Consider the following 16,455-nt stretch of genomic DNA (forward strand, 5'->3'; position numbering starts at 1 on the left):
TTTTTTATAAACATAAATCATTGCTTTTGTTTTTACATTGTGTAATTTTTTTTATCATTGTATAAATTGATCATTATATTCCTTTGGTCTTCTTGATTTATTAGAAATTGTCTGTCGACAATAAATTCTGATCCATGACCTGAAAACAATCAAAACATTGAAATTGGAGTAACTACATAAAAAAATAAGATAAAATAGAGGGTGTGCCAATTGAGAAGACTGATTTAATTTAATTGGTAAATAATTCAATTGTCGTGTTTGTGTGTGTGTCCCTCCCCTGTTGTGTTTCCTTATCCCATCCATTACCCCCCCGACCCTCAATGCTCCATAGAGTTGATCCAATACCACAGAATGCATTCAAATGGACCCTCATGCTGAGCTAATTATGAGCCTTAATTAATCCATGTAAATGAGCCATACCTACTGTCCCTTTCACATGCAGGAGAGTGTGGGGCATTAGGGCCACACAATGGCAGCCGGGCCACAATAGGGGCTAAGTCTGCCGTTAGCACACGAATGGGGCCGCCATCTGTGCTTGCTGAGTAACCTGGTGGGCGGAGTTCAGGGCGGGCCTCAGGTGTCCTGCTGGCCGGGGCCCGCAGTCACCAGGTTTGGAGGTTTTGTGAGAAAGGTTCTGCTTCAAAATAACAGTCAACACGACAGTCGATTTTAAAAGGTCAGTGGCGTTGGATTAAAATAACAGGGAGTCGTAAAAACAAGGTGGATCAACCCAGCCTGCTTCCACTCCTACTGCCTCTTTGCCCCTGACCTGAACAGGCATGTCTCCCCCCCCCAAAATAACACTTTTACGGCTGGGTCATTGGAGCGGCCCCTGGGGTCGTCCTTGCATTGCTGTTGGCCCCTTGTTGTCTGGGGCAGAGCGGGCTGATGAGAGCCTTATTATGGAGATAAGGGATAAGGACTAAGATAAGATAAGACTCCAAACCCGCTAAGTGGACCTGAAAATCCAGTTGTGTGAAAGAGGAGGAAGGAATGGCCCTGACGGACAGAGGGTCCTCTCTGAGCAGGAAGGAAGTCTCTACCGCTGTGTCGGAGAGGAAGGTAGAACCTGCCTCTGGTTCTGTGGATCAGCTCAGCGCCGGAACATGTTGGGTTCAACGCTCAGAGACGACTAGTGTCCTGGGAAATCAGTCAGAGGCCATAAGATCAGACAACCTTCTCTTCTCATTGAGGAAAATGCAATCAAGTCACTTTGCTAAATGTATTTAGTGAAATCCAACATATGGCGTCTACAAAAAAGTATTCATTTATTTATTTAGAAGTTTATGGAGCAGGGACAAATACATTGTCAATATTTCATATAAAATGCTAAATAGATGCAATGCATACAGGTTTCTATCAAGACTAAATTGTAACCCCTGTCCCTGGTTAGGCCTTTACTAAAAGTTACACACAACATAATTAACTAGTATGGTAGTTTCATAAACGGAATGCACAGCATTGCTCAGGAAAACTTGCTCATAACATTAATCGCTATCCTGACTTCAATCTCAACTCCTTTTTAGCCCTGAGGAAAAACGCTCTTTAAATCCTTGAATAGTTTGTCTGTGCTTTGTTTAAAATGTGTGCTGTTCTTCCTCTTCTGAGCAAAAGGCTGAAACAACCCATAATCCTTTGTGTGTAGCTTTGCATACATATTGCTGTGGAAGCAGTTTGCCTCTGCGTGTTTGCGAGCGCCTGATTCTGAGATAAGCTCTAACCAGCATAGAAGTGAACTCCCAGAGGACTCTCCCAGTTCTCCCGTTCTCCCTGTAACTCCCTCTCTCATTCGGCCTGAAATATGAACACAGCTGTCCACCGTCCAGCCACTCATCCAGCATTGGTTTCCTTTTGGATCAGAAGTTGTCTTGGGCGTCCAGTCGTCTTTCCACCGCTCCTCTCTTTACATCTCCCTGTGTAACTTGTGAAATATATAAAATGGTGTCCTAGCAGATCTAATGAGGGTCCCTACAAGGGACCTCTGTCTGGGGGTGCAGGCTGGGGGGGGGTCGGAAAGAGTTTTGTTTTTATACCAGAGGCTCTACTTCTTGCTGTCTGTTTTGTCTCTGTCTCCAGTTTCACCCGACTCGCGTTTCTGTTTTTTTTTTTCATTCAAAACCATCTGGAAATAATATCTGTTCATGAAAACAAGCCATCAGCAATTTGAGGGGAGGGACTGTGTGTGTGTGTGTGTGTGTGTGTGTGTGTGTGTGTTGAACTCTCCTGCACACCCACACAGAGTTGTTCCACGTCGGAGCACAATGTCTCGGTTCCTTAGAGCCGCTCTGCTTAAGCTCCGCCGCTCCTCCAGACAAATACCTTGAGCATCGAAGGTGACTAAACACTATTTACTGGGTTCACTTTCTAATCCTCATTGTGCGTCATTCGGGCAAAACTCCAAGGAGCTAGCTCAAAGAGTGGCTTAAACCCTCTGGTATGTATGGATTTGAAGTGGTTTTAAAGGCAAGTGAAGTTATAGGGTCTCTCGTTGAAGTGCTTCAACAGACAGAGATCTCCTTGGCTTTTCTTCAAGGTTCCATTCGTGCACATCGTTTAAATAACTTCCAAGGCTCCAGAGAAGTGCCCATGGCCTGACCGTCACGTGATCCTTCTGAAGACTCCTTCAGTGATTCTGTCTGCCCGTCCGTCTGGAAGCTCCTCCAGGGAACCATAATGACTTGAGCAGGCCCTGAAGGGGGGACAGTGTGTGGGAGCCAGGGACAGAGATTTCCTCTTTCAGAGGTGTGTTTTGATCCCGTTTTGTCTCCAGCCCTGAAGTTAACCCCCAGTCAAAAGGTTTGTCCTGGCCACTAAAGCGCGGAGCCATCCTGAAAGGTGCAGCGTCGTATCCGGTGACTTCTACCATGAATACGCTGAATGCTCTCTTCAGCGACTCGAGAGGATTGCTTTACCGCCACGCTACGCTGGTCTCCGGCACGGAGCTCTGGTGGGAGATAAGGACCAGGCCGCCGCCGTGTGGAGACACTACGATTCATGCAGAGATAGAGACGCAGAGCAGATCACAGCGGATTAGAAACTAGAGAGGAAATAGCAGACACAAAGAGCATGAATAAATATTTATCTCTGGCCCCATGTTTCAAGCTCTCAGTAATCCGGACCACATGTTGAAGTGGAGTCCTGTGTACATGAGAGACCGGTCCACCATATGTCCTACAGAGCCAGCCCTCCCTTTGGTTCTGAGCTCATGGCCTGCTGTCTCTCCGCCCCCCCCCCCCCCTCCATCTGCCCTGCAGGACTGGGCTGGGGTCACCTCCCCCCGTCCTCCATCTCAGACTGCTGTCTGATGCTCCATCCATCACTCCCGTGGCCCTGGGAGCCGGGGTACACGGGGCCCCTCGTGAGGGCCCTGGTCGGGGCCTGCGCCTGCGTGTGTTTACTGCAGCAGCAGCCCCGTGCTGCCACGGATACATTGTTCCACTCCATGCAGAGCCAGGCGCTCCATCACTGTCGGCCCCCCTCCACTGTCGCCCCTCCCCCCACCCCCCCACTGTTGCCCCCCCTCCACTGTCGGCCCCCCTCCACTCTGAGCTCAGCACAAAACCTCTGCAAGTGATCTGTAGAACACACACACACACAAGTGTATATATATATATATACGCATACAACACAACACACGCACTCGGGATGAGACCTGAGGGCAGGGCTGCACGTGTGTGTGTTGTGTGTGTGTGTGTGTGTGTGTGTGTGTGTGTGTGTGTGTGTGTGTGTGTGTGTGTGTGTGGTCCATATAAGGAGGAACAGAAGAAAGGGAGAAAGAGAAGAAATGTCCCGATGTTTGTCTGGTTCCTACTGAAGCTGAGTCCCAGGCCCGTCGGTGAGGGCCTGAAAGTCCTCAGTCACACCTCGGCCGCAGCGGGGAACAGCCTTCTGCCTCAAGAGGCCCCTTTGGATTGTGTGTGTGTGTGTGCATGTTGTGTGTGCGTGTGTGTAAGTGTGCGTGCTTTTGTGCATCTGTCTGTTTGTGTGTGTGTGTACATGCGTGCGTGCATTTGCATTCGCTTCCATTTACCGTCTTTTCTCTTGCCAAGTCATCGCTTCTAACTTTGCTGTGTGTTTGTTGCCAGTTAACCTTTTCCTGGATAACATCCAGCCATTTAAAACGTCTCCGAGTCAGAGCCCCAACATGGCAACGTGTAGATTCCATAATCCCTTACCCTCCCAGTACAGTACATCCCCACCACAGAGCTCTCCTGCAGCGCCTCATCAATGCACATCTCCCTGTTTGCTAATGTTATGGTTGTTGTTTATCTTCTCACCTCGGAGACACAAAGCCGGTGGGTTTGAAGTGCGTGGTCGGGCCATTAAACCAGGAGGGAGAGAGCTGTGAAACGCCGACGCTCCACTGCTCCTCAATTAGGGCGCTGCCCACACGGCAGTAAAACAGTTAGTGGAATGATTTTGTGGCCGTTAGATTTAACACTATTAAGAGTTCATTAGCTGCCACACTTCCAGAGGCTGCTGCTGCAGCCGAGGGCGTTAGCATAGAGCTAGTAAAATGTAGAGCTAGTAACACAGAGCTGTATCCATCAAGGCCTTCATATCCACCACGGTGGATGGATGACCCACGGTGAACGGAGCTCTTCGGAGGGGAGGGACATGGCGGTGTGGATGTGAGCGGACCTCCGGGGCCTGTTGGTAACTAAGAGGTTAAGTATATATCATGTGATGCAGCCAAACCACCAACCCCCGGCATGGTGGTAGAGTTCCCAGTGAGACTAAACAAGGCCTGTTTGAAGCCGGGCCCAGTTGAAGCTCAGTGGGGCATCGCAGACCACATCATTAGGGAGGCCAAGCCATGTTATTCCTTTGGCATGGTGCGTTGAGCCCGCGACCGACGGGCAGCAGCAGCAGCAGGGGAATCAATGGACGGACCCAACGCTGAGCGGAACAACTCGTTTTACACCACTTCACCGGCCAATGAGGCATCGTCTGGGTCTGGTTTGGAGTATCTGGAGCTTCTACCTCCGCCGGGGGAAATGGGACGCGGTAATAAGGGTGGAAAAGGAGAGGGCCGGTTCGATGCTGCAGATTCTATAGGCTGGAAAGAGAGAGAGGGGAGAGAGAGAGGCAGAGAGAGAGAGAGAGAGAGGGAAAGAGAGAGAGCATGAGAGAGAGAGAGCGAGAGGCTTAAAAAGTGAGTGAGAGAAAGGCAAATAGAGAGAGGCCGAAAGAGAGAGAGGGGCAGAGAGAGAGAGAGAGGGGCCGAGAGAGAGAGAGCGAGAGAGAGAGTTGAGAGAGAGGTCGAGAGAGGGTGAGAGAGGGGGTCTGAGTGAGAGAGAGAGCCAGGGGGAGTTGGGAGAGAGAGCGAGGGGTTATGTTTGCCCAGAGCCCTCACGCTGTTCTGCAAACAAGAGTTGGTGGAGCTCACACATCAAAGAGTGTCAGGAGGGGGGAGGGGCTAGGTATTTGAGAGAGGGAGGAAGGTGGGGGGGGGGGGTAGTTGGCCCCGTACAGAGACCCCGGCAACCTTTTTTTTTTGCCTCGACCTTTGCCTCGACCGGACAGAAAAAGTGTTATTGTTGTTGCTTTTGGCCCTGAGGTGGGAGAGAGGGAGCAAGAGAGAGAGGGGGGGAGGGAGAGAAAGAATGAGAGAGGGGGGGAGAAGGGAGAGAGAACGGGGGAGGGAGGAGAGAGAGAGAGAGGGAGAGAGAGAGAGAGAGAGAGAGAGAGATAGAGACGGGGGGAGACAGAGGGGGGGAGCGACAGGAGAGAGAGAGAGAGAGAGAGAGACGGGGGGAGACGGGGGGAGACAGAGGGGGGGAGCGACAGGAGAGAGATAGAGAGAGAGAGAGAGAGAGAGAGAGAGAGAGAGAGAGAGAGAGAGAGAGAGCGATAACCCGGCCCTGGGCAGCGACCCCTGTGACCCTGCCTGTGACCGGCCCAAGTGGAACGAATGTAGCAGCCCTCCTGACTCGGAGCACATGGCGGAACTCATCCCCTTTAATCCGTCCAGCCGAGCTAGGAGTCGGCCTCAGAACTGGGCGGGGGTTAAAGATGTGAGGCCGCTACTTAATAAATAGGACTGCCTGTAGGGTTGTGCCCTTTACACACACACACACACACACACACACACACACACACACATCTACACACGCACTGCCACACACACTGCCAGACACACACAGCCATGTACTGCCACACACGCACAGCCACACACACACTGCCACACATACACACACATACGCACGCATTGCCACACACACACGAACACCTACTGCCACACACACATACACACCTACGCAAGCACTGCCATACCCACCCTTACGCACGTACTGCCACATAAACACAAACCTACGCACGTACTCCCCCACACACGCACAAATACCTACCCACGCACTGACAGACACACACTTTCTCGCGCACTGACAAACACACACACGCACACCTACGCACGTACTGACACACACGGAACACACACACACACACACACACACACACACACACACGCACACACACACACACACACGCAAACGCACACACCTACGCAAGTAATGCCGCACACACAAACATGCGTGTACTCATGCACACAGAGAACAATGTACTGCTGGAAGTCTTCATGGTAGTGATATGTGCATTTCCGTGAATTGCTTGACAACCACATTTCTCGCGTGCTTTGTCATCGAAAGCCTTCTGCGGTCAAGAAGGAACAATGGAGGAGATCAGCCGTTCTTCTCCGCTCCTGGTCTCCGTGTGGCCTGAATTCTTTCTTAAATTGAATCTGACCAGGAGTCTGAGGATGTATTTTTCAGACGGCCTAAATAAAATGTGTATCTTTTCTTGGTTGTTGTCGGAATTTTGCCCCTATGGGTATTTAAATACGCAGTTTATTATACAGTCCCAGCCAGACTCCGGGCTCTATGACCCGTCTATGCATTCAAACGCACGTAAGTGTAAACTTATCCACCGTCTTGTCTTTCAGAGAGCGCTTTCTAGTTTCCTTTACAGCATTTAAGAAGATAGTCTGTCAAGCATCGTGTCAACAACACTTAGGACCGAGCTGTGGGCTCCGAGCCCCTCACGACCACCCGACGATAGACATAGCGCCGCTCCTGAGCCGGTACAAGCCGAGGGCCAAAGGGTCAAGGAGCACGACGATTGAGCGAACCAGTTCGCCTTTGTAAGACATTTATTTTAACATTTATTGTATGTATATCTTTATATTCAGAAACGCCAAAAGGTGTTAGTTTAAGCAATAAACAAATTAGATTTTTTTTTAATTTCTCCAACTAGGACTCCAGAGTCTCTAGCGCCATCTACCGCTGAGAAGATGGCATCCAGCAGTGTAACTGTTTGCAGAGTAAGATGGTGGTGCGATCTTCAGTGGTTTTGTTTTTTTACACTGAAGTCAGCGAGAGGCCAACGAGTTAATCAATACACTGAGTCCCGGAAAGTGGAGGCGAGCATCCTAACACTGTGGCTCTGGTTTGTCCTGGCGGGTAACCATTTCTTTAACACTTATTTATTGGTTGTTAGATTCATGAGTTAGATTTATCTTGCATATTTTGTATCATTGTAATTATTATTTGGTTTGGATAGATTAACATGGTCAAATGTTCGTGTGTCGCACATTAAGTAAGCGAAAAGCACATGTACTTCCACTTGCAGGGACAAATTTACTGTCCAATTACACGCCGGTGATATTTGATGGGCACGGCCATTAGCCTATAATTAGAGAGCTCAACGACCCCGGCAATAGTCATGTGATGTTATGACAGCCGGAGAGAGATACTGTTATAAGCAAAGGGACAAGATATACCTAGTAGAGGAGCCGAGACGAACTAATACGTAGCACAAGGGGAAGGACAAATACTGAAATAGAAAACACAAATACAAAGCAAGACGGGAGATTAAAGTTCAAAGGCAGAGATTGAGGATAGAGATTGGAGGACACGAGAAGATACTACCCTGACCCTGGCCATGTCTGACTCCGAGGGGCTACCTATGGGTAGGAGAGTGAGAGGGAAGAATGTGGAGTAGAATGCAAAACTGTGTATGTCTAGTCATGCAAGCATGGTTGTGTGTGTGGCTCTGTGTTTTTTTGCGCACCTCTGTGTGTGTGTGTGTGTGTGTGTGTGTGTGTGTGTGTGTGTGTGTGTGTGTGTGTGTGTGTGTGTGTGTGTGCGTGTGTGTGTGTGCGTGTGTGTATCTGTGAGCTTGCCACTGGGACAGCTCACCCAGCAAATATTTAGCCTTCTCAATATGGGGACCATATATGGACACGTGGTGTGTGCTTCTCTCCATATTCCTCCAGCACGCGCTCACAAACTCCAATGAAGAGGTTACAAGAGAGAGATGAAGAGATGGGCATAGTCTGAAGAAAAGGGGTATAAACAAGTCCCATTAATACTGCCTAATATTCCTTCAGATGTGCACAATAGTTAGACCAGAGAAGGTTAAAAATGAAACAAATGTATTTTAAATTGATCAATGGGACAGAACAGCTTCTGTATACATTTCCTTATGTAACTTGGTGTAAAACATTTTCAGGAGTACGACCGCTGTTGATGCGTATATGGTGGTGGCTGTGTGTGTGTGTGTGTGTGTGTGTGTGTGTGTGTGTGTGTTCATGCATGTGTTTGTGTGAGTGTGTGCGTTTGTGTTTGTGTGCATATTTGTGCGTGTTTTTTTTGTGCGTGTGTGGTTGTGTGTGTGTGTGTGTGTCCGTGTGTGTCCCCACTAGCCGGGGCACTTCCTGCCCCTGTTCTCCCATCAGAATCCCCCCTCCCTCCAACCTCTCCCTCCAACCCTCCAACCTCTCCCTGTCTCCCTCCCTGTTTCCCTGTCCCCCCCACCCTGTCTCCCTATCTCCCTGTCTCCATGTCTCCCTCTCTCCCACTTTACCGGTCTCCCTCCCGCCAACCGCTCCCTGTCCCCCTGTCTCCCTGTCTCCTGTCTCTCTGTCTCCCTGTCTGCCTCCCTCCAACCTCTCCCTGTCCCTGTACACCTAAATAGATGTACAGGTAATCAGTCAATTGACACATTTTAGATCATTGCAGAGAGATTGCCAGTTATGGTCTATTGACACGGGTTATTAAATACCGGTTACCTACTACCATATTGTGTAGTGATGGGATTTTTATTCATATTTATCATCCCCCAAATATATAAGAACAACAATATAAGAACCCCAGTGCTCGCTGTACTCCTGCTGTCCTGCAGGGGGCAGCATTAACACAGCTAACGGAAGCAGCTTAAGAAACAACCACACCGTTATATCAGAGAAGTTTATCCTCCCAAACTGGCTTGGGGGTTGAGATTTTGCTAACTAGACACAAATGAAAAAAAAGACACAGTAACAGAGGAGGGTTTTTAATGATATAGAACACCTCAAACATCGCAGGAGGGCTAGGGGGGAGGCTGAGGGAGGCAAGGGGTGGCCCAGGAGAGTGCAGAAACATGAGGCCCTTCCATCTCTCTCTAGGGGTGGTGTGGAGTAAGAGAGGCAGTCAGACTGTCTAAGGGGGTAGAGACGCTCCTAATATCAGAGAAGTATTGGAGCCCCAATAGGATCTGACATCTATGCAGGGACGAATATAGACTGCTGGTCTCTGCCTAGTCGACACGATGCTATACTGAAAGATGTTAGGGAAAAGTGTGTGTGATTAGTCATAGTTGGTGTGTGTGTGTGTGTGTGTGTTGTCATGGTTTGTATGAGCATGTGTGTGTGTGTGTGTGTGTGTATTCATGGTTTGCAAGAGTGTGTGTGTGTGTGTGTGTGTGTGTGTGTGTGTGTGTGTGTGCTAGGTGTGGCAGGCTCTCTCTGTATGGTCAGTGCAGTGTGAGCCCAGGAGGAGGTATGTCGGGTTACGGTCTCTCAGGCCGTTGACGTCAGCAGCTCCATCTGTGTCCTCAAGGCAGAGGAGGTGTCCTGACATCGCGTGACTCAAACCGCCCTCTGTAGACCAGAGATTGGGAGAATGGTATATAGACTGCATTTATGCAGAGCGTTTCTAACCAGTAGCCACTCAAAGCGCTTTATGATAAAGCCTAACATTCACCCGTTGTCAACCATGCAAGGCGACAGCCAGCTCGTCAGGAGCATTTAGGGTGAGCTGTCTTGCTCAGGGACGGGATTCAACTAGCAACTTTCTGGTTACCAGCCAACCCACTTAACCTCCAGAGACACATGCCGCCCTAATGGGCTTCAGCTGATTCCCAGAAACAATACATTTACAGATGATCACACACACAACAATGTACCCCATGTTGAGTCATCTACCCGCCAAACATGAGAAGATTATCTAGCGTTGGTCTTCTCCAAACCTTGGAGTCTGGGCGGTATCGATGAAAGGTCTGAGGTGACCTTGGACCACGACAGGGTCAAACGAGATAAGGAGCGGCCATGAGCTGCCAAGAGCCAGCAGAAAGTCGTTAGCTATCAATTAGATCAAAGGGGAAATGACCGAGAAGGCTCATTAGAGGAACACATATTAGTGGAGGATGATGCCAGAGATGGAGGAGAATAATTCAATTGGTGAACAAAGTGGTGCAGTGATGTCACAGATCGAGAGAGCGAGAGAGCGAGAGCGGGAGAGTGAGGGCGAGAGAGAGAGAGAGAGAGAGAGAGAAAGAAAGAGAGAGTTCTCTCTTCCTGTTCAGGACGTGAGGGGGGATGGTTGTGTAGTACATGGATGCCTCTGCAGTCAGATGTGATTAATGTTGTCACTGTTTGAGAGAACATGGCCCTGTGTGTGTGTGTGTGTGTGTGTGTGTGTGTGTGTGTGTGTGTGTGTGTGTGCGTGTGAGTGTGAGTCTATCTCCATATAGTGTGTAGTTGTGTTTAATGAAGCGTTTATTCCGAATATTGGCTACAGCTCCTGGCTTGTGCAATAAACATATTTGTATTTATAGCTACCCCCAATTATATGACCCAAGTATATCACTAACTTAATGGGGAAATACAATTTGGCCTGTACCAGAAAATGTTTGGTTTGCAATTGCTACTACCTATGCATACCAACACATATGGTTTAATCTAAAAAGGATTGAGATTGTTGGGATGAGAGAGTTGTGATATGTGGGATCAGGCCGTTAGACTGTACTTAGGGAAGGGAGGGACACGAGAGTGCCTACAGTATTACAATCTATTTACAGTCTAAAAGCTGATGCTCAATCAAAACACACATTCACATACACACACACACGTGCGTCACTCTCTCTCTCTCTCTCTCTCTCTCTCTCTCACACGCTTCTACATGATCTGGCCTGATAGATTACCCAGTGAGACTCTGCAATCTACAATATGTTTGTATATATGGGTGTGTGTCTGTGTGTGTGTATGTGTGCGCGTGTGTCTATACCCGCACTTCTGTCCTCTGTGTGAGCGTGTTTGAAGCCAGCAGCACAAAGTCGCTTGTTCCACAAACCCTCACTGTTCCACTGAGCAGACTTGTTCTTGTACGATAGCGGTAGCTGCATGCTAGCTCCCCCAGCCCCCACATAGGGGGGCTCCTCCCAGCACCCTGACTCCATACGGGGGCTCCTCCCAGCACCCTGACTACATAGGGGGGCTCTGCCCAGCACCCTGACTACATAGGGGGGCTTCTCCTCCCAGCACCCTGACTACATAGGGGGGCTTCTCCTCCCAGCACCCTGACCACATAGGGGGGCTCCTCCCAGCACCCTGACTACATAGGGGGGCTCCTCCCAGAACCCTGACTACATAGGGGGGCTTCTCCTCCCAGCACCCTGACTACATAGGGGGGCTCCTCCTCCCAGCACCCTGACCACATAGGGGGGCTCCTCCCAGCACCCTAAGACCCAGAGAGGCTAGAGGGCGTGGGGTGAGGAAACCGTCATAAAAAGAGGCGTACTCAATCGACATTTCTACTCTTTAAGTCATTTAGAATATAATAACATCAATGTTTGTCATTGATGAAAGACATCTTGTTCAAATATGGCTACAGATAGCCTGTGGGCATTGGGAGTTTGAGCAAAGAACCACTCATCTGGGATTTGAACATGAGACCACTAGACTCTGCTGCCAAGAATATCAGGAGTGGATGTCGAAATACTCCATTGCACATACAGTATCTTCTCAGTGCAGATTTTACAGACGCTCTGTGTCTGGCGATGAGGCTGTACATACATGATGCAATAGCAGAGCATGACCAAAGAGACTGCATTAATCCACGAGTGGTGACCTAGTTTCCCTGAATCCTGCCGTTTGTTCGTTACTATTCCCCGTGTGACTGTTGCAGTCCAGTGTATCGCTTTTGCTTTGAATCATGGTGTCATTCTATTGAACAGTGTGGTTTTAATTTGAATATACTCTGACTCATTCATCCTCTCGATACCTGAGACTCAGTGAAACATGAATTCATCCTGGTTTGAAGAAATGGTGCACATCTGTCAGCCGTGTGAAATTGGTGGGCTGACATGAGATTCTGTTGGGGTCTGAAGCGCTCTCACAGCGAATGTGTGTGTCATTTCCACTCTTCTCCATCCTTCCTTCTTTCTAAAAAGCTTCTTAAATAATTTAATTGTTGAAAGTAGGTCACAATCAAATTAGATTCACACTAACATTGAACATGACACACTTACAGGCACTTAAACCCACTGGCAATGGAAATGCAAGAGGGGCTCTTTCTCCCCTTGATCAGGCTATCTTCTAGCTATGGTTCAGCTATCCTTCTAGATTACCTTCTAGCTATGCTTCTAGCTATGCTTCTAGCTATCCTTCTAGATAACCTTGTAGCTATCCTTGTAGGTATCCTTCTAGCTAGCCTTCTAGCTATCCTTCTAGCTGTCCTTCTATCCGTCCTTCTAGTTAACCTTCTAGCAATGCTTCAAGCTATCCTTCTAGCTTGTTCTAACTATCCATCCGATCTAGCTATGCTTCTATCTTGTTTTAGCCAACAAGCAGTGCATAGTCCAACTCTTGATATATTTTCCCTATCTGCTGTATCATTGATATGTACATTGAAATCTGTCTTAACCCAGGGAACTCTGCACACTGACGGGTCCTAACAAGAGATGTACTTTGTCCATGTCTGCAGTGTCTCTTATCATTTCCTAATGCTTCGATTTCATGTCGTAAACATGTGTTCATTTCGTGGTGTGACATAAGCAGCGATATCAATTGCAGGTTATTTCGCCAGCGGATGGGAAATTATGAAATTTTCCATGTGCATGGAGCTGGTCTGCACTAGATCCATCAATCTCTCCCTCCCAGCCCCTCCCATGTCATCAGACCCTGGGAATTATTAATAAAAGCATCCTGTCCTGTCAGTCACTGACAATACCCCCCCCCCCCCCCCCCCCCCCCGACACATCCCACATCCTGTATCCATCACTGCCACTGATGGGGCCACACCTCAACGGTCGGTGTTGAATCTGTTCCTCTGAGCTCCTGGGAGAGCCTGCCACCATGAGGCTGAAGTAGGTCACCTTGCAGAGAGTGATAGGGTGGGAATCGGTGTTCCCCTGAGTGCACCATGAAAAGCAGATAATACATATCAACACTGATATGGAATATTAACCAGTATTCTGCAGACTGCCGTGAAGGTTTGTCCTAAAACGAGCAATGTTTCACTTCACTAAGATCGATTTTTTTTGGAGCAGAAGCTCACCGATGGCTAGACATTAAAGGTATTAAAGGTTTCAAATCCGATAGTTGAAATGCTACCACCATGTTTTCAATTTTTTTAAAACCTTAACAGGAATTCCCTCAACCTTAACGACAAAGCAATTAATGTAATTAATGTAAGTATCCAACATTGGACCTTAAAGGTGCAGTATGTAGAATTCAGTGCCATCTAGTTGAACGAACTTGGCAGAAACGGAACATAACATTCATAAGTATGTTTTAATGAGTGTATAATCCAATGAAAATAATAATCATTGTGTATTTCGTTGCCTTGGTTTGATCCCTTTATATCTCTGTGGGGCGCCATGTCACACCGCCATGTTTCTACAGTGGCCCAGAACTAACAAACAGTTCTAGAGAGAATGCGTTTTTAGGAAAAAAAAATGCTCAGAGTTGTAGACATGAGTGGGTTGTCTCCATGACAATGACCTATTTGTGATTCTTTTTTAGTCCCTTTATTGTTAAGAAGCGTTACAATGAGCGAGATTGTATGCCAAATGCATAACACATTGTGGCGTGGTTATACTCTGTATCCAAGAACCACAGACGGTAAAATAATAAAATCATACACGTAACAAACACACCACAACAAAACAAAACAAAACAGCTGTTCTAGTAAATGTCAGGGCACATCGTGCCAATACACAAACAAATATTCAGGTAGAACCCATACGATTTTTAGGTCCTAGTATTTCAGGTGAACCTTCTATCTCACTGTAACAATGTCCTATTTATATATCATCTTATATATCATCTTATATACCAGAAAAAACGGATAGACCAATAAATGGAGGGCGGGGAAGCTGGCAGATGGTGCAGGGATATTACAGAAGATTGACCTTCTTCCAAGTATCTAGGAGCAGATTTGAGAGTGTCTGAGGGTATTATCCACTGACAGACCGCTCATGTGTGGATAAGGTGTTTATCAGCATTTTCTTTACCCCACCACCATAAAAGTAAGCACATGTTTGTGCTATTTGAATGTGCACCAACATAATGATAAGGACCATGAATGTATTTCAACATGGCTGCTTCTGTGTGGCCGGAGAGGGGTCTGATTAAACAGCAGCTAGCTCCTGTAAACAACATGAGGCCATAACATAAACATGACTGTATCTAGAGGGGGGGATGGACTCATGATTCATTTACAGAGTAAACGTTCACGTTTTTCATCAGTTTTCCTGTCTAGCGTTGTTTTAATGCTGGAGATGTCGTTGAATTATACATGTCCAACGCATGGCCCTGTATTGAGCTGGGCTGATGTATGACACAAGGAGGGCAAAACGCTCACGTCAGCAGAAAACCTTATCCACTGTGTGTGTCTGTGTGTGTGTGTGTGTGTGTGTGTGTGTGCGCGCATGAGAGAGAGAGAGAGAGAGAGAGAGCGCACAAGGGGGGATAGGACGGACAAAAGGGGGAGGGGTCAGCAGCACCAGCAGTTCCACCAGCTGCCTCCTGGGGGGTAGTGGGTGGAGCTTAGCAACATAAAGCCCCTTGGGCCCCCCCTAAACACCCCCCCCCCCCCCCCCCCCCCCCCCCCCCCCCCCCCCAACACACACACACACACACACACGAACACTTTTGTGTGACCTCCCTTATGGGGGCTCCTAATCTGCACCCAGACATATCATTCTACATTACACACAACACGTTATATCCCATCGATGAGGAGTTCTGTAATCAGTCCTCTAACACTGCCCTGTCCTGCTGTCCTCCGGGGGGGACAGTGGGACACACATGGAGAACAGGACGGGATGGTGACTATCTGCTGCTCAGCACCCCCGTCCAAAGCCTCCTCAAAACATTGGGTGTTCGATTTTGTATCGGTGACATAAACATGGGCCCCTCAGATATCATCAGCTTAAATAATTCTGTTTAAGAAACATGGGCAAAAATAGAGTTAAGGTATGATATAAGTTTTTTTTTTTGTATTATGTGTGTTTTACCAACTGGGAAGCTGATGTTAATGAGAGGTGGCGTTGGCAGCCCCTCCTCCAGGCCATGCTCTGGGTAGTAGCATGTTGGAGGCTAGCTCCTTTAGCTCCATCTTGTTGTGTAATATGTGGGCCAGAGTGCAGCCCCCCTCGAGGAGAGAGAGAGAGAGAGAGAGAGAGAGAGAGAGAGAGAGAGAGAGAGCACCTGGGAATACAGCAGCCACAGCTCTGAGGTCAGCCACAGAGAGTCCTTGGACTGTGAATTGATCAGCAGATGCTCTGCCACTGGGCTTGTTTCTAACATCCACGATGAGTCAGTTGCACAGTTAAAGTGTTGTACTCATGCACCAGACCTATGTAGTGGATTCCAGAGCGATGGATGTCCGATCCCTCGTTCTGTGTCTTTCAGCGTGGTTCTGGTGTGAGGAGACGAGACAGCGTCTCAGAGGACGATATGTAGGCCAGTCTGGCTTTCCTCATTATTTTTCCATGGATTATGAATAATGCAAGGTTTACCCTTTGCAAAATTAAAAGCCCCCATTGTAATGTTTTCCCCTCTTCACCCGCTACACTTGAAGACAGACACACTCGCTGTCTTGCTCATTCACTCATTCAAAATCTAAACCCTTCACCACCAACACACACCCAATTCAAGCACCCTTCCTCTTTCTTCTATTGGATCCCTCCCCCTCAATTCCATTTCAGGCTCAATCTTCACAACCCCCCTCACACACAGACACACACACGCAAGCGCACATCCATACAAACCCAAACACACACACACACACACACACACACACAAATACTAACAACCACCATCTCTCTCTCTCTCTCTCTCTCTCTCTCTCTCTCTCTCTGTCTCTCTCTGTCTCTCTCACCCCCTCTCTCTACATCTCTCCCTCCCTCTCTCTC

General features: G+C 48.1%; 1 protein-coding gene across 1 annotated transcript in view; it reads left to right on the plus strand.

Annotated features, from left to right (window-relative positions):
- The first annotated feature begins 7,956 nt into the window (after positions 1-7,956).
- eml1 (EMAP like 1) overlaps positions 7,957-16,455 on the plus strand; it is a 42,463-nt gene continuing 33,964 nt past the window's right edge. Inside the window, exon 1 of the mRNA XM_079752675.1 lies at positions 7,957-7,966. Coding sequence (XP_079608801.1) covers positions 7,963-7,966 — 4 coding nt within the window. The 5' untranslated portion in view covers positions 7,957-7,962. The remainder of the gene's footprint in view (positions 7,967-16,455) is intronic.

The sequence above is a fragment of the Pollachius pollachius genome, assembly GCF_949987615.1.
Source record: "Pollachius pollachius genome assembly, chromosome: 15".
NCBI lineage: Eukaryota > Metazoa > Chordata > Actinopteri > Gadiformes > Gadidae > Pollachius > Pollachius pollachius.